The following is a 25818-nucleotide window of genomic DNA, read 5'->3' as shown; positions in this document are numbered from 1 at the left end:
TACCATCGATGGTCACAATAATGATAATATTAACAGTAATAATAGCAATTACCATAGAACAATGATAATAAAAACAGACAATAGAACTGTCACCAGCACAAATTAACACTGGAAAGTGAGATTCTCTAAACATCATTCATTATACATGGGAAATATGGGGGCGCAGGTTAACTATTGTCATGACGATTGTCTTTTCATTTGTGATTACAGTGACCCTGTGTTGTTCTGAGATAATGTCAGGGCTTTATGCAACACATCAATTGGCCAATGTCCAGAGTACTAACCAACCATCTCCCCACAGTCTGCTTCCACTAGTGACCATTTAGTCTAGTTATGAAACATCGCTTCATGGCGTGTGGCCCTATTCAAGACATAGCTACCATTTTTATGAAAAAAAAAAAAAAAAACATCAGGGTCAATGTTTTGTTCAAAGCTTAGGACACAACAGTCTTACAGTCCAAGGGTGTGCGAACATGCCGGCAGTCGTGATAGCTCTCTCTCTGTCATCCGTCTCTAGACGATCGTCTAGACTCCTGAAGAGTCAGGCTGCACAATCCCTACAGCAACAACTACAACGATATAAAACAATAAAGAGCCAATGTGAGGTCATTTGAACAGAGTGCAGAGTATATGTGAGTATGGTGTTTGAGTGTGTGGAGCAATGAGCCGTTTTGGCAGAAAATTGATAGTGGTGGAGGTCAAATGAGAGTGAGATGGACTTGTCTTTTAAGTCACGGGTAGGGAGCGAGTGAAATGCTGTAATTAATTAATGTGGCCAGGGAGGTACTCTCGTCTAACATAAAGCACAAGGGATACTTGTCTGGCTAATGTGTGTGAATGTGTTTGTATGTGTGTGTTGGATGAGTTTGATGTGCCTGAGGACATGCAGACATGACTGTCCCATTCTGGAGGACACCTGGCTTTTAAAGAGAGGGGGCATTTTGGGGGCTTGGGGGGAGGAAGGGGTTAAAGTGCGCTCCATCAGAGTACTAACCACTGCTCACTCAAACAGTCCAATCCACTGCTACTTTCCATTCTGTCCCTCTAGCACCCTCACTTGGCTTTGCAAGGTAGTACACTAATGTACACACAAATAGAAAGACAGATCCACTGAGAATCAACACATTGGCTTTTAGGGATATCCTGCTGAACATATGTGAACATATATTTCTATATACAATCCCTGTCCCTATCGTTTTCTCTGCATCGTATGCAGTTCATCCCTTACTCTCAAAATCTACTATCGCTGCTGTTATATATATATATGTTTACCCACAAAAAAACTATATCCCTGCTATACAAAAGCCATACAGAAGGAAACAGAACAAATTGCTTATATACACAGTTCTTTGCTTTTTCTCCCAGTTTACATCTCTTATTCAGAGCCTTCTGAAACACTGGCATTGTTTAACAAAAATACTTTTCGTGTGTGAGTGTGGATGGATTTGAGCGTGGAAAAATCTAAAAAAGTCAAGAAGGTAGTAACAAAAAAAACTTTACACAAAAAGAGCATTTGAAATAAATATCAAAAACAGGAACACACACGTAGAATCTGAAGTTGATCTGTAGGTATCTGTAGCATGTGTCATAGAGCTAGTGCAGCCCATCCCTGATAAAACAGTATTTGACCTAGATAAGGTATCAATGTTTGAGATTAAACAGCTATTTGCATGGTTCTGATTAAATACCTGGCTAAAACTAAACAAAACAAGGATCGTCCACTTTAGAACAGTGAATCCTGTCTTATCAAATGGTGAATTTTGGGTTCTTAAATCTAAATTAGAAATGTTTATAGAAATGTAAAGATGGCTGATGGACAAGTCAGACAGAGAGAGTACGTAATATTCCAACAAAACCGTTTAAATCTCATTCACCAATCTCATACTCTTTACAAAAACACCAAAAGCTGGATATAACAGTACCACTGGGCAGATACAAAGAAGTGGATTCATTTTGGTTGTCATACTGTTTCTCAACAGAGCAGTGCAGCTGGACTAGAGACCTACTGTGGATAAATGACAGGAGGATACCAGATGTGTATTATGTGATGTAGAGGGTAAACAGAAAACCCAGCAAAGCCAATAGTCAGTCAATAATCAGTCAGTTTTCTAGACGCTCTCTCTCCCTTCAAAACGAAAAGGAGACAGAGCCAGCTTGAACAAAAGAGAACTCATTCTAATCCTAATCTTGTCCAACACACTATGTTGACATGTAATCCCTGGTTCGGTTACTCTGCCCCTATAGAGGGAGCATGTGTGAGAATATGTGTGTGTGTGTGTGTGTAGTACAATATAGGGTAAAACAGTATGCAGCTTGTGCGTCAATGCATACAATTGTGAGAGAAAGTGTGTAAGAGCATGCGCAAATGGGCGTGCCCGGTGCACGTGTGTGTGTGTTTGTGTGTGGTGGAGGCATGTGTGGAGGTCAGCATTTACTGTACATACGGTAAATAGGTGTGGGGTGGGGGGGGGTGAGCGAGAGGGGGGCATCTCTCCCCTTCACTCCCTTGTTCTACACATCTATGTTACCCAAGTGTCCAGTCTCATTCTCTTCACATTGGCACCCTCCTGCTCCTGCTGCTCCTGCGTGGACGAGGGCCTCAGGAGCCCCATGGCCGAGGAGGCCCCTCCCTGGTGGTGGAAGTCCTGGGCCCGCCCCTGGGCCCCATCGTCCCGGTCCCCCTCGTAAGAGCTGCCGTTGCTGCTCAGGCTGCCGACGGGCGAGCGGCCCTGCAGGGTGGACGGCTCCAGGCGCAGGGCCCCTGGGTACTGGCCTGACATAGGGGCCCCTGTGATGGTCACTAGGCCTCCTCCTCCGCCACCTCCGGCTGTGGAGCACGGGGTGCTGCGGTCGCGGTTGGGCGACACGGGCTCCGACTTGATGCTGATGTTGGGGTTGGTGTTAATTGTCAGCATGGTGCCCTGAGGTAAGTGGCCTACCGGCCTGGAGGGACCAAGAAAAGAGAGAGAAATGGTGAGACGTGTGCTGACATCTGCTGGTCAGCCACGGTAACTGCAACACTCCTTACGAACACACATCAACATCACCATGAACATCACTTTTAACACAGGAGCCCAGACAGGGACCTGCTCAACAGCACACAGTGCAGTAAGCGCTGATGGAACATAGAGTCAACACCTCCACACACTAGGTGGAGGGGGGGGGGGGGGGTGATCCTAGAAAACAAATGTGTCAGCAAATTGAGTAGCGGAAAAACAAACCGAACCTTGGAGAGAAAGAATATAATATATAATTGTTTATGGGAGTGGTAGATAAGTGTCCCTTCTATGAACTGCGTAGTTCTTCATTTCTATGTGCAGTGCTCTGTGTTCCACCCTACTGTTCATACACACCCTGGGCTGACAGCTCATGTTTGGCTAATTGCTAACGACAGGTAATGTTTCACTGCTAATGTTTTAGGGAACAAAGTGTCATGACATAGCTTTTACAAGAGACTACAGGTTGATGGACTGAGGTTAGACAAATGAACAGATACGCAAACAGACTGGATGAAAAGGCCACACCGAAGCGCACGGTCCACAAGCCATGCAGACTGACTCTGGATTCTGAAAGGCCATGCCTTGTGCCATGTGTCCACAGTCACTTTAATCTTTTGCATTTAGTAACTCATGCAATTGTACCCAGACACCTCCAACTACACACCCCTCCAACAAGACCCATCTGTAAATTCACACAGCCCTCAGCACCCTCCCCCTCTCTCCCACACCACCCCCCACAATTGGAAAAGCCAACAATCACTTCAATCAGGTCACCCTTAAAAAGGTTCAGCGCAGCCATTTTTATCTCAATATGAAATCATTTCTGGCTAACAATCAAGTACCTTCCTGTGATTTTGACTATTTGAATTGAAAACAAAGAAACAAAAATAGCTTCTTAGCAAAGAGACATTTCTCATGAGTGTAGAGGGGAAAACTGAAAACTAGCTGTTATTGGCAGAGAGGATTGGAACTCTTTTATTGGTCTATTCACTAATTTACCGCCTGGTGATGACACCAGGCAGGCCAAAACTCCATCCCACAAAAACAGGCTGCCATTTTTTCCCCAAAAGTATTTTCAAACAGCTCTTACACTAAAAGGGTATATCATAATTTTCACGGTATTATCCCAACCTCAGTGTGGAAATATTCAGTGAGCTCCAAAAGTATTGGGACTGTGACTCATTTTGTGTTGTTTTGGCTCTGTACTCCAGCACTTTGGATTTGAAATGATACCATGAGGCTAACCTGTCAAGCTTTAATTTGAATGTATTTTCATCCATTTCGGGTGAACAGTTGAGAAATTACAGCACTTTTTGTCCCCCCATTTTAGGGGACCAAAAGTACTGGGACAAATAAGAATAGAATATATTTCTAAACACTTCTACATTCATGTGAATGCTACCATGATTATGGATAGTCCTGAATCGTGAATAATGATGAGTGAGAAAGTTACAAATATCATATCCCCAAAACATGCTAACCTCTCACCATTAGAATAACAGGGGAGGTTAGCATTCTTGGGGGGTATGATATTTGTAACTTTCTCACTCATCATTATTCACGATTCAGGACTAAGTGATCGTTATTCACCATTTATTCAGGATGAACCATAATCATGGTAGCATCCCTATTAATGTAGAAGTGTTAAGAAACATATTCTGCCCTCAATTTAACACTGACAGTCTGCATTTTGTCACTGTATCATTTCAAATCCAAAGTGCTGGAGTAAAGAGCCAAAACAACAAACAAAAAGAATCACTGTCCCAATACTTTTTTTTCTTCATGTTTTTGACTGCACTGGGCCTTTAAGATAGTGTACTTATAGGGCACAATGACCCATTCATATTATTTTATATATTCACAATTGCACAATAAAAGATGCAAGAATGTGATTCTGTACCCTACAACACGCAACACATACTCTCGCTCATGTCCACACTCACTCCCTAAACCCTTGACTGTGTTACTCTGCCTCTATGTGCCACTTTATCAAGTGTAAGCCCGGCATTATGGACTTGTACAGGTAGATGGATTATAGTGCCACAAGGGTCCTGTTGCTATGGAGAACAAAACGAACCGAGTCAGCAGGCCGGTGACAGTGATGAAGGCTCGCTCTTCAGGCTAGCTCAGGGCGCTAACACAGCTAGCGTAGTCAGAAGCACATGGTTACAATACAGTACAGTATAGTGCCGTTTCCCAAAACCTGGTCCAGAAGGACCATTGTGTGCACAGTTTTCACATTAAACCAATCTCTCAATAAATTTGCTTAAACTGAGTTGATAGTGAGTTTCATGGATGACTATTACCAGCATCTCCATATGGAGTCTCTGTCAAATAATTATTGGATCTGGTTTTAAATGAAAACCAGCATGCATGGGGGTCCTCAATGACCAGGTTTGGGAAACAGTGCCATGCTGTGTGGCTAGTTATACACTGAAGATAAAAGAGGCTGGTGGGAGGAGCTATGGGAAGATGGGCTCATTGTAATGTCTGGAATGGAATTAATGGAACGGTATCAAATACATCAAACATTTGGAAACCACATGTTAGACACAGTTCCATTTATTCCATTCCAGCCATTACAATAAGCCCATCCTCCTATAGCTCCTCCCACCAGCCTCCCCTGACTGAGGAGATATACAGTACCAGCAGAGACCCTCTTCCCTGCCAAATAGCAAGTTTGATTGAGAGGCCATGCTGTAAAAGGAGGGTAAAAAAGAAAGTTTGAGAAACTAACACAGGGAGGGTGATTCAGAAACCTGCTCTCCATTGATGTACATAACAGACAGCCCAACAACTTGGCTAAATCATTTTACATTCAAAATTAGTCAAACATTGGGTATTCATTTACTAAATAAAATGTAATTATAGACTTATCATTTTGAAATGTATTGACCAAGACATCAATCTAGTCCCTAAATAAATGTTATTTTATCAATTCTATTATTTTTCCCTTTCCTGCAATGTAGTGTAATCAAGCTGGAGTGGATGTGTTGACACAATGATTCCCTATCCGGTTGTCTGTGCAAACAATCTATTCCTTGAGGATAAAGGAGCTTTCTCTGAACTAAATAGGATATTATGTGCACAGCACACAAATCAGCAGTGTGTACATAAACAACTATTCGTTTCTGTGTACATTGTAAAACATGCGTAAGGTAGAGACATAAAGGTAAGCCTTTCCCTGAATAAAACAGCTGGAGACAGGGAGAGAGAGACAGAGACAGACAGACAGAGGGAGACAGACAGACAGAGACACAGAGAGAGAGAGAGAGAGAAAGAGAGAGAGAGAGGGACAGATACAGAGAGAGAGGGTGGGAGAGATGGAGGGAGAGAGACGGAGGGAGAGAGATGGAGGGAAAGAGACTCAGAGGTAGAGAGAGAGAGAGACACACAGAGGTAGACACAGAGAGAGAGTGAGACAGAGAGAGGGAGATATTGAAAGGAAGAGACAGACAGAGAGCGAGTTAATAGTGAGACGGATAGCAAGGTAATGGCAATAACTGCCACCTGTAAACTTACTGAGGTAGCGAGTTGTGTGTGTGCACCATTTCTCCAATGCAAAAGGACATGTCCTTAATGCAAGGACAGACTGACTGACAGACATGTTCTCTAAACAGGAAGCATTTCTCCAAAACCCCTTAAAACTCCTCAACTCAGATCCTTTATCTCCTGAATGCATCAAGCTGGGTTCTTCAAACATAGAGACCAACACATCCTGCAAGGCTGAAGGCAGCAATTGACGTGTGGAAAACGATTCAATAAACAAGTAAACAAGTCTACGCGGGAAGGCTAGCGGGACACCCTTGACAGAGCATTAACATTTAGATTGGTGTGCTAGTCAACAGGTGCACGCTAGTTGCAGTGAGTCTTTACAGGAGGCTCTGGAATGACTGGCCACTCAGTGCAAGAGAAGGAAGGGGAGAAAAAAACAGCAGAAATCATTTCTCCCTCGCTTCTCACGGCGAGTAACCAGGGCTGACAGGGAATGCGAGGCTCGCAGTGCAAAACCGTCAATCACCTTTGATTGGAAGTGTCTGCTCACTGCGGCTACCGTGCAAGGGAATAAATAACAGAAACAGTGGGACTGTACGTATAGCCTATGTAATCAAACGCTTGTGTGAGAGAACAAATCGTGGGAGGAACTTGCTCTTCAGGGCAAAATGAGAACGGTTTGTTCAAGTGCCTTACTTTGAAGCAGCAGTTTCATTGATCTATATGAAGTATGGATGGGTGAAATCTGACTATTGATCTTACTGTCAGGCCATCCAGGTGATATAGAGATAAATAGACCTGTGCTTCAAGACAAAAAAGGAGGACTACATTACTCATTCTTGGTGTGTTTGTGTGTGTGTGTGAGTCAATGCTGTCCTGTGAGACTGAAACAGACAGTGCGGGGTGGCTGCCATATTCCTGCATATTTCTCTCTTTGGTTCCAACACTCAAAGCCTCAGAAACAAGATATACAAGGGTTTGGCCGGCCTGGGATGTCCTTGTTCTATCGCACTCTAGCGACTCCTGTGATGGGCCGGGCGCATGCACGCTGGCATGGTCGCCAGGTGTATGGTGTTTCCTGCAACACATTGGTGCGGCTGGCTTCCGGGTTAAGGGAGCAGTGTGTCAAGAAGCATTGTGATTGGCGGGTCGTGTTTCGGAGGATGCATTGCTGTCAACCTTCGCCTCTCCCGAGTCCGTACGGGAGTTGCAGCGATGGGACAAGACTGTAACTACCAATTGGGTACCACAATTGGGTACCACGGCTCAAAATTAAAAATGTAAATGTACAGTGTAAGTTACATGGAATCTAAACTGTTATACCTTCATTATGTTCATCAGAATTGAACCCGACCTGAGAGCCGCACAAACTTAATTTGATACGACAGACAGGAAAAGCATGACGATAACCACACATGTAGCGCTAGATGCTAATTCGTTCACCTCAGGTTAGCAGCGAAATTGGAGATGCAGTTAGCCATCTCCCCGTTCTGTTTCTCTGCGCCCCACATGCTGTGGACAAGAGGGGGAGAACAAACAGGCGGTTACATACAGCTACCCCGCGGCTAGCCTAGCCACCACAATCACAGAAACCTGCATTTAGCTCTAACAATGCCAGTAACGAGACAAAGCTGACGGCTAATGAGGATCACTAGCTAGCGTTAGCCTTCAGCAGGTGGTCAACGCACACCTAAACCTAAAGTGCTCTTGGATCCAGGTGGGGAGGTGTTAAGGGAGAGGGAGTTATTTAGGTTAGCCTCTGACATACTCAAACTCAAAGTGGAGGTACATGCATACCAGAGAAGGCTGGTGGGAGGAGCTACAGGAGTACGAGTTCATTGTAATGTATAGAATGGAATCAATGGAACGGAGTCAAACGTGGTTTCCATATGTTTGATATGTTGGATACCGTTCCATATATGCCATTCTAGCCATTACAATGAGCCTGTCCTCCTATAGCTCCTCTCACCAGCCTCCTCTGATGCATACTATACCATAGCTAGTGGATACCAGTGACAGTCAGAGGTGTTCACAGTTTGGGTCTTTATTGTAGCTAGCAACCATGCTAAGCTGCTCTCGAGGAAAAATCCTTAATTTCAAGTCAAATGCCATTGACGCACGGCTTCAGAGTCAGAATTGCTGATGAAATTGTGTGTATACACTAAGTGCATGTGTGTTAAAGGGCTATAGTACAGGTAGGTACAGAGGGATGGCATGGGAGAGTAGTTACTACTAGATTGGTCACATAGTTTTGGGAAAGGGTATTGGGTTAATTCTCTGAATCTCACTGCCCTAAATGCCGATATCTGCGTTTAGGGCAGTGGGGACCCAATTTTTTCAGCTAGAATTTCTGGGGACCTCATTTTTAACCCAAGAATTTCCCCCATCCCACCTCAAATCAAGCGACACAATGTTAAAATCTAATGACACAACCTTCAATGAATTGCATTTTCATCTCTTATCAAAATGAAAAGAAACCAATAAATACATTTACTGAATAATAGTTTTTTTGTATATTGTTCCACACAATAATCTATGCTCTTAATTATATTATTATTATTTACATTATTTGGGGGGTGAACCCACTAAAGTTCCCTCGTGAGCCTACAAGGGGTCGTGACTCCGACTTTGAATACCACTGGTTTAGGGTGCAGCTAGCCACACTTATGTAGCTAGCTACACTCATACAATAGGGTGACCGGTGAAATGTACTTACACCAAGTTACTGAGTGACGCCAAGCTAATCTGTTGTTGTTGCTGCTGTTGTTGTTGTTGTTGTTGCTGTTGCTGCTGAGACACTGCTGGTTGCTGTTGCCAGGTGGACATGTTGCTAGGCAGCAGCCCTGATGGCGTGAATGTCTGGAGCGCAGTGAGATCCGCACTTGTCAGCTGGTACTCTGAGATGGAGGGAAGGGGAGGGAGGGGGAGAGAGAGAGAGAGGGAGAGAAATACTCACACATTGATCAAAGTGAATATGCATAGGATTCACTTATAGTGTTAAATTGTGCTCCTTTCTGCCTTTGCCAATTAGGGCAATTACAGAGCAGACTGACAAAAAGAGAATAACTGAATAAACGAATCAAAAGTATTCACCCTTGTGTTTCTATCATCCACAGGTCCTAATACACTTGCTTTAAGACACACTACAGACATACAGTGTGTGCCCAATTGCTCGTGAGCAGAGAGTACCCTTGTCCTCTTTCACTCACCAGTGTTGTAGGTCGTCTGCATGGCGGAGAAGGGGGCTAGGAGACTGGGCGTCGCCACGGAAACCACTGGCGTGGACAGGTTCCCTTGAGAACCACCTAACCGCTGAGCATTCTGGGAAGACAGAGGACACAGGAAAAACGCTTGAACATCAGGAAGTAAAGACTTATTTTAAACCAAAAATGTTGTGCCCACGCAGTACCATGACATTTACTAACAGTATCAAATACAAACAAAGGTGGGAACATCCTGGCCTGTACGGTTCTTGACTTCTCTATGACACGAAAACACCAACATTCACAGCCACGTGAAAGAATAGTTGGTAGAGGTGTTAGGAAGTGTTCCACTCAATGGAGAGTCATGCGGATTGAATGAGAGACATGCATCGGGCAGAACAACCAGAGTGAGCGATAAAGTGATTGTGTTTGTGTGTGTGTTGGTGCATGGTGATATGTGTGTGAGTCTGGGCTCAGACACTCCAGGGGTGGAGGTCATTGTGCCATTGGTGTCACCTTGTAACAGTTTGTCCTAGTCAATGGATACACACACTCCAGAAAATACTGTAGACTACACACAATGACCTCCTCCTGCCCAACCCGACATGGATTACACACACATGGAGTTGACCCATGCACGTGCCAAGATACATACAATGCATTCACAGAGAGAGCTTTTGCTCCATTTTGGATTTACCACACATAGTATGTATACATGGCTACACACTATTCTATAACATACAGTACCAGTCAAAAGTTAGGACACACCTACTCCAGGGTATCTTAATTTTTTCTATTTTCTACACTGTAGAATAATAGTGAAGACATCAAAACTATGAAATAACACACATGTCAAAATATATTTTATATTTGAGATTCTTCAAAGTAGCCACCCTTTGCCTTGATGACAGCTTTGCACAATCTTGGCATTCTCTCAACCAGCTTCATGAGGTAGTCACCTGGAATGCATTTCAATTAACAAGGGTGCCTTGTTAAAAGTTAATTTGTGGAATTTCTTTCCTTCTTAATGCATTTGAGCCAATCAGTTGTGTTGAGACAAAGTAGGGGTGGTATACAGACGATAGCCATAATTGGTAAAAGACCAAGTCCATATTATGGCAAGAACAGATCAAATAAGCAAAGAGAGAAGACAGTCCATCATTACTTTAAGACATGAAGGTCAGTTAATCCGGAAAATGCAGTCGCAAAAACCATCAAGCGCTATGATGAAACTGTCTGCCACAGGAATGGAAGACCCAGAGTTCTCTGCTGCAGAGGATATGTTCATTACAGTTAACTGCACCTCAGATTGTAGCCCAAATAAATGCTTCAGAGTTCAAGTAACAGACATCTCAACATCAACTGTTCAGAGGAGACTGTGTGAATCAGGCCTTCGTGGTCGAATTGCTGCAAAGATATCACTACTAAAGGACACCAATAAGAAGAAGAGACTTGTTTGGGCCAATAAACACGAGCAATGGACATTAGACTGGTGGAAATCTGTCCTTTGGTCTGTGCAAAGCTGTCATCAAGGCAAAGGGTGGCTACTTTGAAGAATCGCAAATATAAAATATATTTTGATATGTGTGTTATTTCATAGTTTTGATGTCTTCACTATTATTCTACAATGTAGAAAATTGTAAAAATAAAGAAAAACCCTGGAATGAGTAGGTGTCCAAACATTTGACTGGTACTGTACATTGTACTGTGCTCCTATTCGATACTAAACTGTAAGTACTGTATACTCATGATTTACTAATATACCAGTATGACAGTATATCAGTATGACACTCGTGTTGACACAGCATCCACAGTCAAGTCTAGGAGGAGTTTCTATTCACCTCACTCACCAACTCCAGCTCCTCATCGGTCTGCAGGGGGCAGTAGGACAGAGAACACGGGTTACAGTTCTGTACTAACCTGCTGATCTAGGATCAGCCCCCCAATCCTAACCTTAACCATTGGGCTCATTAAGGGGAAATGCAAAACTGAACTCGGATCAGCATCCAGGGGGCTATTTCCTCACAAAAATATCAAATCCAGAACAGTAATTATGACGAGATGCACGGATGCATTTTGACATCAATTCTTCTTTAGCACCGCCTAAAGCCACACTCAGTTTGAGTGCCAACCTTTGAATTGAATCTTACTATAATTACTGTCCTATTAATTGTTCAATTACATTATAAACTAATAATGACTCAGCATCTGTCTTGTAGAAAAATGTGCACTTCCGAGTGACACCACTCTGAGAAACAAAACGCTGTTATTACTGTAGACATCCCAACCTCCTAAAATGTGTTGAGTTGAATCACAAGACACAATAATAAATAAATACCTCTCATATTTCAACCGTTTACAAATCAAACAGTGTACGATTCGTTTAGGTATTCAATGTTTATCTCAGAAGGAACAGAGATTTGACCTAGATAGTTTGTGTGTATGCATTGATATGTATGCTGTGTGCCCTTAAAACATGTATGTAGTTCTGTCCTTGAGCTGTTCTTGTCTATTGATGTTCTGTATTATGTCATTCTGTATTACGTTTCATGTTTTGTGTGGACCACAGGAAGAGTAGCTGCTGCTTTTGCAACAGCTAATGGGGATCCTAATAAAATACCAAATACCAAAAATTCATAAAGGTTCAGCACCCCATTGTTTTGTGACTGGCGGGACACCAATGAAGCATTTATCAATGTGAGAAAACAACAGACTCAGTTTGGGCCAGTAGGGCTCCCGTAGTAGATCTCTCTGCGGCTCACCAGCTGCATCAGGCTCTTGCCGCTCTGGGAGGTGATGACCCGGAGATCAGGCTTGCGGCTGTTCACCATCTGAGGGCTGGGCGGAGGTGGAGACTTGGCCGGGACTACTTTCCCCAGGCTGTTGCCGTTGGAGACGGAGAGGAGGCCGGGGGAGGCCCTGGCACTGATGTAGCCGTTCGCTGGTTGAGAGGGAGACGGAGAGGAGATATTAATATGATGTTAAGGAATGTATGGAGTGTTTGTGTGGTGTGTGTATACCTCTCACTTACTGTAGGACAAATGTAACACTGTGAATAACAGCATGAATCTGTAAACATTTACTCGTTTGACCCTTTCACGCATTACACCTTAACACTACAAAACGTCATAGCTTTTCTCTACAGGAGAAATGTCACACCTATGTCAACCCTACGGCATCCCTACAGCATGTCAACATTCAGACAGTCCCCTTTAGTTCATGTCATGTGACACACCCCTAAGAGAAACAACCTTTTGTTATTACTCAAGACATTCCAACCTCCTAATGTGTTGTTGTCTCATAAGACACAATTAAAAACAAATAAATACCTCTAATATTTGTATCTTTAACAAATCAAACAGCGTATGCTTCGTTTTGGTTTCACACATTATGAAGGTCTATCCATCGAACGGCTCAACGGTGAGCAGTGTTAATCTGGGGCAGCATCAAGCTACTCCGACAACAGCATTCCTTCTTGCCATGGGACAGACCGTCAGACTGATTTCCCCTTACTTGGTTAAAAGGAGCCGTTGACTCAAAGAAAGACAGGCTCACTGTGTGGATGGGGGAGCGGGGGACTTTCCCAGCACTGTCAGGAACACAACCAGGCAAACACAGACAGTAGACACACACAGACAGAGAGTGAGAGAGAGAGAGACAGAGAGAGAGATACAAAGAGACATACGAACGTACTGTGGGCAGACACACAGTCAGACACACAACTACGCACGCACGCTCACACACTCCCTAGAGCTGGGCAGGGTTCTGCGACAGCAGATAAAAGTTGCTCCATGACGTGTCCCAGATGCTACCAGCATGTGACACCGTTTCATCTCAGTCACACATACTTCAAGTCAGACACACACACACACACACACACACACACACACACACACACACTGACGGGTGGCAAGGAGCGAATGATGTTTGTTCCAGGCTCATTTGTGGCAGCAGTATCAATAACACACTACCTCCATCAAACATACAAATGCGTAACAGTTATCATAATTTTGCTCACGCCATTCACAACTGGATAAAGAACTCTGGGCAGCCAGTGAAGGTTACTTTGTACTGAGGTGTTTAGGGATGGGAATATGGGAATTTAGGTGAGTGTGAGCCACAGCCGAGGGCAAAGTGGAACAGGGCGATGGTGGCTTTTTGTGTTGTACCCGACCTAGCAGACAGAGACACTCGCTCAGTCCTTCCTCTAAGAAACCGGACACTCACTCATCTACCCCAGCAACAGAGGGAGAAGAAGGAGGAGAAAGTACGTGTGTTAGTCAGATGTTGGCCCCAGGCCCTGGGCTCTTTGAACAACAGGGCTCTTGTGTGTAAGAATTCACATTCATTATGTGTCTATGTGAATGTTCATCCATGCATGTGTTTGTGTAAGTATACAGTTGAAGTCGGAAGTTTACATACACCTTAGCCAAATACATTTAAACTCAGTTTTTCACAATTCCTGACATTTAATCCTAGTAAAAAATTCCCTGTCTAAGGTCAGTTAAGATCACAACTTTATTCTAAGAATGTGAAATGTCAGAATAATAGTAGAGAAAATGATTTATTTCAGCTTTTATTTCTTTCATCACATACCCAGTGGGTCAGACGTTTACATATACTCAATTAGTATTTGGTAGCATTGCCTTTAAATTGTTTAACTTGGGTCAAATGTTTTGGGTGGCCTTCCACAAGCTTCCCACAATAAGTTGGGTGAATTTTGGCCCATTCCTCCTGACAGAGCTGGTGTAACTGAGTCAGGTTTGTAGGCCTCTTTGCTCACACACGCTTTTCAGTTCTGCCCACAAATCTTCTACAGGATTGAGGTCAGGGCTTTGTGATGGCCACTCCAATACCTTGACTTTGTTGTCCTTAAGCCATTTTGCCACAACTTTGGAAATATGCTTGGGGTCATTGTCCATTTGGAAGACCCATTTGTGACCAAGCTTTAACTTTAACTGATGTCTTGAGATGCTGCTTCGATATATCCACATAATTTTCCAACCTCACGATACCATCCTTTTTGTGAAGTGCACTAGTCCCTCCTACAGAAATCACCCCCACAACATGATGCTGCCACCTCCGTACTTCAAGGTTGGGATGGTGTTCTTCGGCTTTTAAGCCTCCCCCTTTTTCCTCCAAAAATAACAATGGTCATTATGGCCAAACAGTTCTATTTTTGTTTCATCAGACCAGAGGACATTTCTCCAAAAAGTACCATCTTTGTCCCCATGTGCAGTTGCAAACCGTAGTCTGGCTTTTTTTATGGCGGTTTTGGAGCAGTGGTATGACGGCTGCATGGTCCCATGGGTTTTATACTTTGGTACCATTGTTTGTACAGATGAACGCAGTACCTTCGGGCATTTGGAAATTGCTCCCAAGGATGAACCAGACTTGTGGAGGTCTATATATTTTTTCTGAGGTCTTTCTGATTTCTTTTGATTTTCCCATGATGTCAAGCAAAGAGGCAGTGAGTTTGAAGGTAGGCCTTGAAATACATCCACAGATACACCTCCAATTGACTCAAATTATGTCAATTAGCCTATCAGAAGCTTCTAAACCCATGACATCATTTTCTGGAATTTTCCAAGCTGTTTAAAGGCACAGTCAACTTAGTGTATGTAAACTTCTGACCCACTGGAATTGTGATACAGTGAATTATAAGTGAAATAATCTGTCTGTAAACAATGGTTGGGAAAATGACTTGTGTCATGCACAAAGTAGATGTCCTAACTGACTTGCCAAAACTATAGTTTGTTAACAAGAAATTTGTGGAGTGGTTGAAAAACCAGTTTTAAATGACTCCAACCTTACTGTATGTAAACTTCTGACTTCAACTGTACGTTCATGTATGTTTCTACGTGTTTATGTGTTGTATGTATGTATCACCATATCTGTTTCAGTGTGTACCTGTGTGAGTGTGTGTGCTGTGTGAGTGTGTGTGTGTGTGTGTTCTCTCTCCCAGGTTCTACTCCTATTACACCCAGTGCCGAGTGTGGGAATCTCAGGAATGCCGGGTGACGTCAATGGTGACATTCCCTGAGCCCAGAGCCTGGTTCTGTGTTCAACAGCTGAGAACGATAGAGTGAGGGGGAGGAGGACGGGATGTGGAGAGAGGAGGGGGAAGAGAGAGAGAGAGAGACAGCGGGCTAGCAGGGTGAGTCACTTGAGCTGCGTCTTGGGACCACTGCACTGTTTACTGCACTGGAGGGTTACTGAGACAACCCCAGTTTAGAGAGAGAAAGGCATCGTGACTACTGTGGTCCCTGTTCCATGACTTTATGACTTGGGTCTGATTCTGAAACTTCAGATATGAGTGTGTAACTCGTACGAGTCTTTCATTGATATCAATGTGAAAGCCAAACCTATGCTCACAAAATGTAAATTAAGACTTGGTGCTTAGTACCTTAGTCACAAATAGTTAAACATATTCTTCTCAATACAATAATACAGTCATTCAGTTTTGGGGAAGATATTGTAGCACAATATCTGATAATATTGTCATCTACCTATGACTGTATGCTGAGAGGAATTAGATTAGAAGTGAGGCTCTGGCCGGTGTCAAAGTCACCTCTGAGGAGATGGCTCTGCCTACAGTTTGAACCAGGGGGATTAGAGTGTGTGTGTGGAAGGGGGGGACATGGGGGAACAGCTGCGATAGAGGGAGAGAAGGACAGAGAGCGAAAAGGAGAAAGCAGGGTCAGGGGAGACAGAAGAAGGGGGGTGAGGAGAAGGCGTAGATGCTAGGCCAGAGTGTTCATGTCATTCATGTCTCTCTCTACCCCTCTTGCTCCCTTTTTTCCTCAGTCTTTCATTCTCTCTCGTTCTCTTTCCCATCAACCCCCTGAGCTTTTTACAAGTGGCTTTCCTGTGACCCTCAGCTGTCGCTGGCCAACAGGTGTGTGTGTATGTGTGTGTTTGAGTACATAAGTGTCAGTGTTTGTGGCGGTTGCCATCTTTTTCTCTTCCATCAAACAGTGGAGTCTGTCCCAAAGTATAATCCATACACCTTTTATGCTTTACTATAACCCACAACTCCCATCACATCAAGGAAAGCCATGAAGGGTAAAAACTAACAAGCTAATGATCTATTGTCACAGCTACAACAGAGAGACGTAGTTCACTGTGTATACAGTATCATCTTATTTGCTAAGTAAAAACTACTCAAACCCAACTAGGTATTTTAGCAGAAGTAGACGTCACTTACGAACTGGGCTCGGGCATCCTCCGTTGGAGTTGTTCAGTTCACCTCCTAATAGAGCACCTGTGGAGGTAAGAACAGAAGATGGTGGCCATGTTGAAAAGGACAAGTTGCACATACGAGTGGATGTGAATGGTAACAATTGCTAAGAAAACATGAAGAACATGAACAAAGCTGAATCCATAACATTGATGCTGTTCATCGACTACAGCTCAGACTTCAACACCATAGCGCCCGCCAAGCTCGTTACCAAGTTCAGGAACCTGGGACTGAACACCTCCCTAGATCCTGGACTTCCTGACGGGTAAACTTCAGGTGGTAAGAGTAGGCAACAATACCTAAGCCACACTGATCCTTAACAGGGGGGCCCCTCAGTGGTGTGTGCTTAGCCCCATCTTGTATTCCCTGTTCGCCCACGACTGTGTGGCCACACACAACTAACTCCATCATCAAGTTTGCTGATGACACGACGATGGTAGGCCTGATCAGAGACCTGGCAGTGTGGTACCAAGACAACAACCTCTCCCTCAACGTCAGCAAGACCAAGGAGCTGATTGTGGACTACAGGAAACCGGAGTGGGTCCACACCCCGATCCATATCAACGGGGCCGCAGTGGAGAGGGTCAAGAGCTTCAAGTTACTCAGTGTTCACATTACTGAGGACTTAACATGGTCCTCTCACACCAGCACAGATGTGGGTGAAACGATTTGGCAGAGCCCCTCAGATTCTTAGGAACATTTACAGTTGCACCATTGAGAGCATCCTGTCTGGTATGTCAACTGCACCACCCTCGACAGGAAGGACCTACAGAGGGCGGTGCAGACAGCCAAGTGCATCATTGGGGTTGAGCTCTCAGCCATCCAGGACATACATGCTAGGTGGTGTCTGAGAAAGGCCTGAAAGATTACGAAAGCTTATATCCCCTGGCCATAAGACTGTTCAATGGCTAACAACTACTGCTCCCCCTCACACCTCCCCTGCCGCTAAAATGATTATTGATTTGATCTATTACTACCACTACGCTGCTGCTCATTGATTGTCATCACCATTTATCCAGTTTACATGTATATATTACCATTAGTATATTACCATAAATATTTATATATTCCTGCTACAAGTCACTTTTCAGCCCTGTTTACATGTACACCGAGTATACCAAACATTCTGAACACCTTCCTAATATTGAGTTGCACCACCCTGTTTTCTTCAGAACAGCTTCAAGTCGTCGGGGCATGGACTCTACAGGGTGTCGAAAGCGTTCCACAGGGATGCTGACCCATGTTGACTCCAACACTTACCACAGTTGTGTCAAGTTGGCTGGATGTCCTTTGGGTGGTGGACCGTTCTTGATACACACGGGAAACTGTTGAGCGTGAAAAACCCAGCAGCGTTGCAGTTCTTGACACAAACCAGTGTGCCTGGCACCTACCGGACCCTGTTCAAAGGCACTTAAATCTTTTGTCTTGCCCGTTCACCCTCTGAATGACACACATACACACTCCATGTCTCAAGGCTTAAAAATCCTTCTTTAACCTGTCTCCTCGCTTTCATCTACACTGATTGAAGTAGATTTAACAAGTGACATCAATAAGGGATCATAGCCTTCACCAGTATTCACCTGGTCAGTCTGTCAAAGAAAGGGCATGTGTTCTTAATGTTTTGTATAATCCGCCTATCACGCCTTCATTTACACTCTTGAGCATGCACACACTGTTGAGCGTACACACACACACACACACACACACACACACACACACACACACACACACCATATGCTGCTGCCATACTGTTTACTACTTTATTATCATCTATCCTGTTACCAGACACTTTCTCCTAATCCCTGCCTACATGTACAGTACATCTCAAATACTCCAGTATCCCTGCACATGTTGTATTGGCACTGCCCCCGTAGCTTCCTCTCTTATTTCTCCTGTTTTTTATTTTGTATTATTAGTTACACCATTTTGATAATACATTTTTTCAAAATTACTGCACTGTTGTGTATGGCTTGCAAGTTAAGCATGTCACTGTACTTGTGCATGTGACAAATAAAACTTGAACTTGTGATGAAGTCAACCATTAACCACCGTCCACTCTGTTCCTTACCTGCGCTGGCCGGTCGCTGTGGTAACCCTGGAGACCCAGTGTTCCTCTGGAGAGATGGTTGCTGTGGCGACAGCAGGCGGGGGTCTGTGAGGGTGGAGGTGACGAAGGAGGTGGTGACCAGGCCGCCAGAGTTACTGAACTGGAGAGCGTTCTGATTGGACACTGGCACCGTGACGGGCATGGAGAAGGTGGGCTGTGGGACGGCTGACTGGAGGAAAGACAGGAAGAGGAGGGGCTTAGAAATGTAACCGCACGATGGGCACATGTATAATGTTAAAGACACTAACACACACTCTCAGAAGCATGTGCACGCACAAGCACACCCACATGATTCGTTACCATGCAAGTGACTTATGGAAACAAGAAGCTGAAAAAGTGTTTGCTTTCAGATCACATGCAAGGTTATGTGTACATCATAAAAGCTACATGGGATTGTTATTGCATTGGTTATTGGTGACATGTATAATATGACATCTCATGACCCCACATAGTATCTTTAATTGCAGGGAAAATTGAAGCGAAACTATAAAAGTTTTTTATTTTTGCACAGAGCTTGGAAATTTGTGTAGCCTCTACCTGAGAAGTTGACTGCTGATTTTCTTAATTTTACTTTGAAGTAAACGTTTACCCTTAAAAATGCATATAACTAGTCACTAAAACGTTCTCTAAAGTATCAAGGACTGCTTTATCAAAGTATAAGAAGTGTAGTTAGCAAATAGCTTTGAACCGGTCCTGAGTCAGCTAAATATTACTAGCCGTGTGACCCAGACCAACACCAGGTCCTAGTCAGAGACAGGACCCAGGCCAGGGTTGTCCACTCTTCTGCCTGTAACCCATTTCACCCTGTTTTCCTCATCATGGCATAAAGCAGGCCTCTATATATAGAATATGGGCCAAGCGTGGCCTGGTACTGTATGTGCTGAGTGGGACCCAGTTTAAAAAGAGAGAAAGAAGATGTTCTACTCTGTCCATCATATCGACCTTCCTTCCCGTTAGCCTACAGTCTATTCCACAAGTTTACATCTGGGATGTGTGTGCGATGCTATACAGGGGAAGAAAGGAGAGCAGAGGAGACAAAATTATTTTGGTATTGTGTGTTTTGTAATGTATCGGTCATAATCTGATAAGAGTCCTGTCATTCTTGTGACAAACTATTTGTCAATGTGGCAAGACTGAGTGTAACCTTTTCCTTTCTTTATAGCATTTTAGTAGACTGAGTATTAGTCTTTGCCTGCATTATCCTGTTCTAGTGACGAACAACAACAGTGCTAGGTAACGTAAAGACAGAAAAGCATCTGGGCTGTCACTAGTGCTGTAGCTCCTCTGACCCATAAGACCTGCGAGGGTGTCATGTCACGTACACAACTTCACTCAATATGCTGTATATGGCAAGAATGTTCAGGGGACTATGGTGACAAAAACCAATCTGACTTGGACTCCACAGTAATAGAGATGTCTCAAATCCCAGAGCACCAGAAACTGAGAGAGAAAGAGGCAGAGAAAGAAAGAAAGCGCAAGTGAGGGTAGGGGAGAGAAGAAAATAAAAAAAGAGAAATAAAGACAAAGACAGAGAGAGAGAAAGCCCAAATGGGTAAGCCTACTGGGCAAGCTGGTGGGCAGGTCTGGCGTCTGGAGAGGTAGTCTACAATATAAGGCAGAAGGTTACAGCACTGCAGCACTGCACACTGGCCAGGCAGAGAGGAGGGAGGGATGGATGGATGGGTGGAGGGATGGAAGTGGGGTTAGTGTGATGGGGCAGAGGTGTGGAAACGTGGAGCATACAGCACTGGGACAGCACTTCCTACATACACTTATCGTACACTCATTAAAATACTGTTTAATACTACACTGATGTACACTAAACTGTGCTGTGCCATTTGGACAGATATCTCTTGGATAACAAGTTATTCAGTGGTATTGCTAAGTTAGGTCAGATAACTACCCGTGGGCATAATTTTAATACTAGAGTAGAGTGACTCATTCATTGTGTCAAGTACATGTCATTATAAAAGCCCTAAAATGAATCATATTGGATAAATAATAGTCTTTAAGCTTTTCCTCTGGCTAAGTGGGTTCATGGAAGGCATCTCAAGGCCTTCAACAGCATAACAAAAAACAAACCTATTTTCTCAGCGGCGTGCTACATTGGTGTATTTCCTAGATGCGAGGGTATCAGAATGAATTAAACCAATGCCCTACTTTCCTTCCCTCCCTCTTGTCCTAGAAGCCTTTGAAAGTTTTCCTTTCAACTTTTGGGAACGTCTCATCCTATTTGTTAGCAGTGACGGATTAAAACCACAAAAACAACGTTCGGTTGACCTTTAAAGGTCCTTGATATTTGACTACAATGTTGATCTTACCAGTGAATACTCTGTATAATGCAATTAGATCGAATCGTTTCACAAAAATAATGCTCAGCTTTTATCTTAGTATTGTTGGAATACAGGAGGGAAAACTAGTGCTTTAAAAATTTCTAAAATAATTTCAAATGACAGAGAAATAAGGAAAATGTGTCTCTTTTTAGTACAAATTTTCTGACAGTCACAGTCAATTTCAAACTAACACAACACATAACATTGCAAACAATATTAAGGAACATCTCTTAAATCTGAAAAGCTAAATCAGCTGTGTCACCAATTGGCAAGTTCCAGTCTAGCCTTATAATCCTGTACATGCCTGTAGCCTGCCTAGCCTCCCTATGCTCCCTAGCACTTTCTACTCGACTCCGGGGATTGCAGTACAAGTGGGATTAAGCGTGTATATCCCAGCCCCCTAGCTGTCATGTTGGTAGATTATGATGCTGTTGAGGGAGATTGGTGCTGTATGCTTCCGTTTGCTACAGTAGGCCCTGTGAAAGGTGTGCCGGGCAAGGTGGGGGATGGGGGGGCCAAAGCCAGTGCAAGCTTGCATCCAATTGTCTAGGGTGGGAGCTACACTGTCCAGGGGGTGGCAGATTGAATTCTATTCTTCTTCTTTCTACTCAGAAATGCTTTTAGGAGCTATTTCAGCTCACCACAAACACCAAAGTGTTGGAGATACGGCTTAGGTTAAATGCAGGATAAGTGGTATTCACTGAACTCATTCAATAGAGAGACCAACTTTTTTGCTGAAACGCTGCTTTAATGTAAGTGAGTGGTTGGGTGTGTGATAATATTATCCGTTTTGGAGAACAAAACCTTTCCATCACCATTGAGTTTTTTGTCTTAGTGACAGTATCCTGCATAATACAGATTACGCAATACATTGTAGTACATGTTGTATAATACATTCTAAAAAACCAGGGCTTAAGTCAGGGATAGGTGTGTATATCTCCAGTTCAGCTCATCCTGTGAGCAGTAAAGTCCTTCACATTGGCCCGGCGGGAACGCGATAGACAAAGTCCCATCCCTCGTGACCAATAGGGAGGCCAGATCAGACAGGAAGCCTGGTTGAAATTGAGTGCTCCTCATTAAACTGACGTTAATGGCATTATTGAGCCCTGGTGGAAAATAATGATTCATAAAAAAATTGGCACCGGAGAGTGGAATAAAAGAGGCAATAAACCGTGGCAGCGTGCCAATTATGAGGCAGCCCTGGAGAGTGTCTGAAAAACACCCTGGAAAATGAGGAACAGCCTATCCGAACCTAGATGGTCACACTTTATCTGTAAAACTAACACCCTTGAAAAGCATGAATCTTGTACGATTCTTCTCACACTAACAATGGGGTGACAATGAATAATGAGAAGTTTTGCCCCGTTTACCATGGAATCCTCATATGCCACTTTTATGTAGTCTTTATGAAATCTGTCAATAGCTTATGAATGATTCCTGAGACCTGTGACCACTCTCCAATCAGACTGTTGAGCTCCGCGCCCCGACATCCTTGCCCGGGCACACACGATCAGAGGGGGATTGTGGGTACAGAGGTGGGTGAGAGATGGAGAGGAGTGGGGGGTGGTGGGGTGCTCTGTGAGTATTTGGGTTGCTGTCTGCAACCGGATCTGGGTCAAATCCAGTCCGGTCTGGTAACAGAGCAGTTCTGGTACAGCTCACGGTACTCACTGACAGCCTATAGCTCTGCATCATTTTATCAAACTCTTCGTCAATTTTTTTGTATTTCTCCTCAGTGTGGGGGGTGAGGGAGAAGGGCTCCTCGGGGTCTGGGCTCTCTGAGTCCCGGTGCTCTTTCTTGTTCAGAGCCTTGGTCCGTTCATTCCCACAACGGAGAGAGGAGAGGAGAGGAGAGAGAGGGAGGTTAGAGAATGTGACGAGAGGACGATGGTACTCACGCCATAGCGCTTGAACAGGATATCCAGGTCCTCGTTCTTGCGGTACTTGTCATCGTTTAACGGGCTTTGGTCGATGGAGTCGTCGCCGTCCGGCTCGGGGCTGTTGCAACCGTTAAAGCCTTTCTTTCGCAACGTCTGAAGCGGTTAGAGGAGGAAGAAGCAGAGGAAGGAGGAAAACATTTCATTTTCATGCACATTATGTCAACAACACCCATTAACCAGACTGTACCATCATTTAAATTCTAATAATGATAAGGAAAGGAACAGCGATGGCATTCGAACAAAACCAGTAACATGATTCTGAGCCTCAGATAATATTTCAAATCGATCCATTCCAGGAAGGTCAATGTCAATGTTCACAACATCTATGACCGTTTCGAAGCTAACCACCTTTAAAGGTTTACTCTGCACAAATCAACAAAGATGTCTGAAATAAGGAGATATCACTGGACTATGACTAACATTTTCATCCACCCACACACACACACACACAAGTTCAAAAGTTTGGGGCCAATTAGAAATGTCTTTGTTTGATGAAAGAAAAGCCTTTTTTTTTGTCCGTTAAAATAACACCAAAATTATCAGAAATACAGTGTAGACATTGTTAATGTTGTAAATTACTATTGTAGCTGGAAACAACAGATTTTTTATGGAATATCTACAATTGAAGTCGGAAGTTTACATACACCTTAGCCAAATACATTTAAACTCAGTTTTTCACAATTCCTGACATTTAATCCAAGTAAAAATTCCCTGTCTTAGGTCAGTTAGGATCACAACTTTATTTTAAGAATGTGAAATGCCAGAATAATAGTAGAGAGAATGATTTATTTCAGCTTTTATTTATTTCACCACATTCCCAGTGGGTCAGAAGTTTACATACACTCAATTAGTATTTGGTAGCATTGCCTTTAAATTGTTTAACTTGGGTCAAACGTTTTGGGTAGCCTTCCACAAGCTTCCCACAATAAGTTGGGTGAATTTTGGCCCATTCCTCCTGACAGAGCTGGTGTAACTGAGTCAGGTTTGTAGGCCTCCTTGCTCGCACACGCTTTTTCAGTTCTGCCCACAAATTTTCTATAGGATTGAGGCCTGGGCTTTGTGACGGTGTTACGTTCCCCAGTTTCTGTGTTTTGGGTTTGTATGTGTTTGGATGTGTAGATGTTTCAGGATGGCTTCCTGGATTCCAGTCAGCTGATTGGTTGGTCCCAGATTGGAGCTCTGACCCCGCCCTCTCGTCAAAAGACACAGCTGTCTGCAATTACCAACTCCTTCTCCAGCTTGAAAAGCCAGTGTTCCTTTGTTAGGAGAGAGAACTTCTTGGTATGTGCTGTGTTGGTTAGACAGTTTTTGTAAAGTATTTTGTAGCCGGTCCTGTAGTGGTATGTGTATGCCAAAAGGACTCAGTGTTTTTGAAATTGAAATTGTTAATTTCCGTTAGTAATTATTCTGTTTTTGTTCCCAGGGGGGAAGGGGAAGGCACCATGGGAGTGTTTAGGCAATAGGCCTGCGGGCATACATATACCCGTAGTATGTTATCTGTCTATGCACACTAGGTAAGACCTGGGTGGGCCACCCCCAGTATTTTGGTTAGCACGCCAAGTGGCGTTAAGAATAAGTAAGTAGTGGGTAGGTAAGGTAGGAGAGGGGGCTCTTTAACTTTTACTTTGGTTCCGTCCAGCCCCTTTCCCCCAAATGACCGTATGAAGGAAGAATATATTCCCTGTAAACGGTAATATTCTCTGCCTCTGTCATCCTTACCTGCACCTACAGTCACCTACACCTCTTTACTCCACGGGGAGTTGAGTGAAGCAGGGTGTTGCGTTCCCTCTTCCAAGAGGTGTAGGTAACATAATGGGGGCTCATCCGGGATCATTAAACCCACCGGACCCTGCTGCTCTGAGCTCTCTGTGATTGAGGTGTGTTGGTAGGTTGAGTTTGGATGACTTGTTTAGTTACGTGTGTTCAGTAGGCTGCTGTGTACCATGGCTGCCTCAGCAGTCTCCGAGTTTACTGAAGCGCTCTCCCTGAAAGTAGACCTTTGCGCCATAGCGGATGATTATGGACTCTTCGTCCCTGAGAAAGCCCGAAAGGCTGAGCTTTGGTGCTGGTCAGGGAGGGTTTAGTGAGAACTAATTTTGTCATTGAAAGATGAGGAGAGGGAGGCTTCAGGGAGATGAGACGGGTAGACCTTCGGATGCCAAGTCTGAGGACGGCGCGGAGGAAGGAGTTGCTCGTACCCCCTTTACATTGCCCCGATATGACCCTTTATCTTTTGCTTCGGGTCGTTCAGACGGAACTGCAAAGCTAAAGGTGAGGCTGGCCTGTTTGGAAATGGAGCAAAAAGATAGATGGATGAAGTTTGATTTAGAAATTAGGAAAATGAAGATCGACAAGGAGGTGAGGATCCGACAACTGGAGCTAGACGCTGGCTCCAGTGCGATTTCACAACCTGCCCATCATCAAGCCCACTTCGATGTGAGTAAAAATATTGCTTTAGTCCCTCCATTCCGGCAGTCGGAAGTTGATTACTATTTCTCTGC

The 25818-nt window shown here is 43.9% G+C and overlaps 1 protein-coding gene across 12 annotated transcripts in view; it reads right to left on the bottom strand.

The window, feature by feature from the left end:
• Positions 1–331: 331 nt before the first annotated feature.
• The window catches only part of mef2d (myocyte enhancer factor 2d), a 77557-nt gene continuing 52070 nt past the window's right edge, over positions 332–25818 (bottom strand). Inside the window, exons 4-13 of one of the 12 annotated variants that reach the window (XM_031789642.1) lie at positions 23276–23410; positions 19006–19213; positions 16905–16961; positions 12460–12638; positions 11539–11568; positions 9704–9815; positions 9211–9391; positions 7938–8006; positions 5646–5696; positions 332–2943 (exon numbers count right to left, since the gene is read on the bottom strand). In XM_031789642.1, the coding sequence (XP_031645502.1) occupies positions 2520–2943; positions 5646–5696; positions 7938–8006; positions 9211–9391; positions 9704–9815; positions 11539–11568; positions 12460–12638; positions 16905–16961; positions 19006–19213; positions 23276–23410 (1446 nt within the window). In that variant the 3' untranslated portion in view covers positions 332–2519. Of the gene's footprint in view, positions 2944–5645; positions 5697–7937; positions 8007–9210; positions 9392–9703; positions 9816–11538; positions 11569–12459; positions 12639–16904; positions 16962–19005; positions 19214–23048; positions 23187–23275; positions 23411–25818 lie in introns of all 12 variants that reach the window. The other 11 variants (XM_031789659.1, XM_031789637.1, XM_031789649.1 and 8 more) reach the window with 11 other exon arrangements.

This window comes from Oncorhynchus kisutch, linkage group LG2, assembly GCF_002021735.2.
Source record: "Oncorhynchus kisutch isolate 150728-3 linkage group LG2, Okis_V2, whole genome shotgun sequence".
Classification (NCBI taxonomy): Eukaryota; Metazoa; Chordata; class Actinopteri; order Salmoniformes; family Salmonidae; genus Oncorhynchus; species Oncorhynchus kisutch.
The sequence above is the reverse complement of the archived record's forward strand: the minus strand, read 5'-3'. Positions and strand labels throughout refer to the sequence as shown.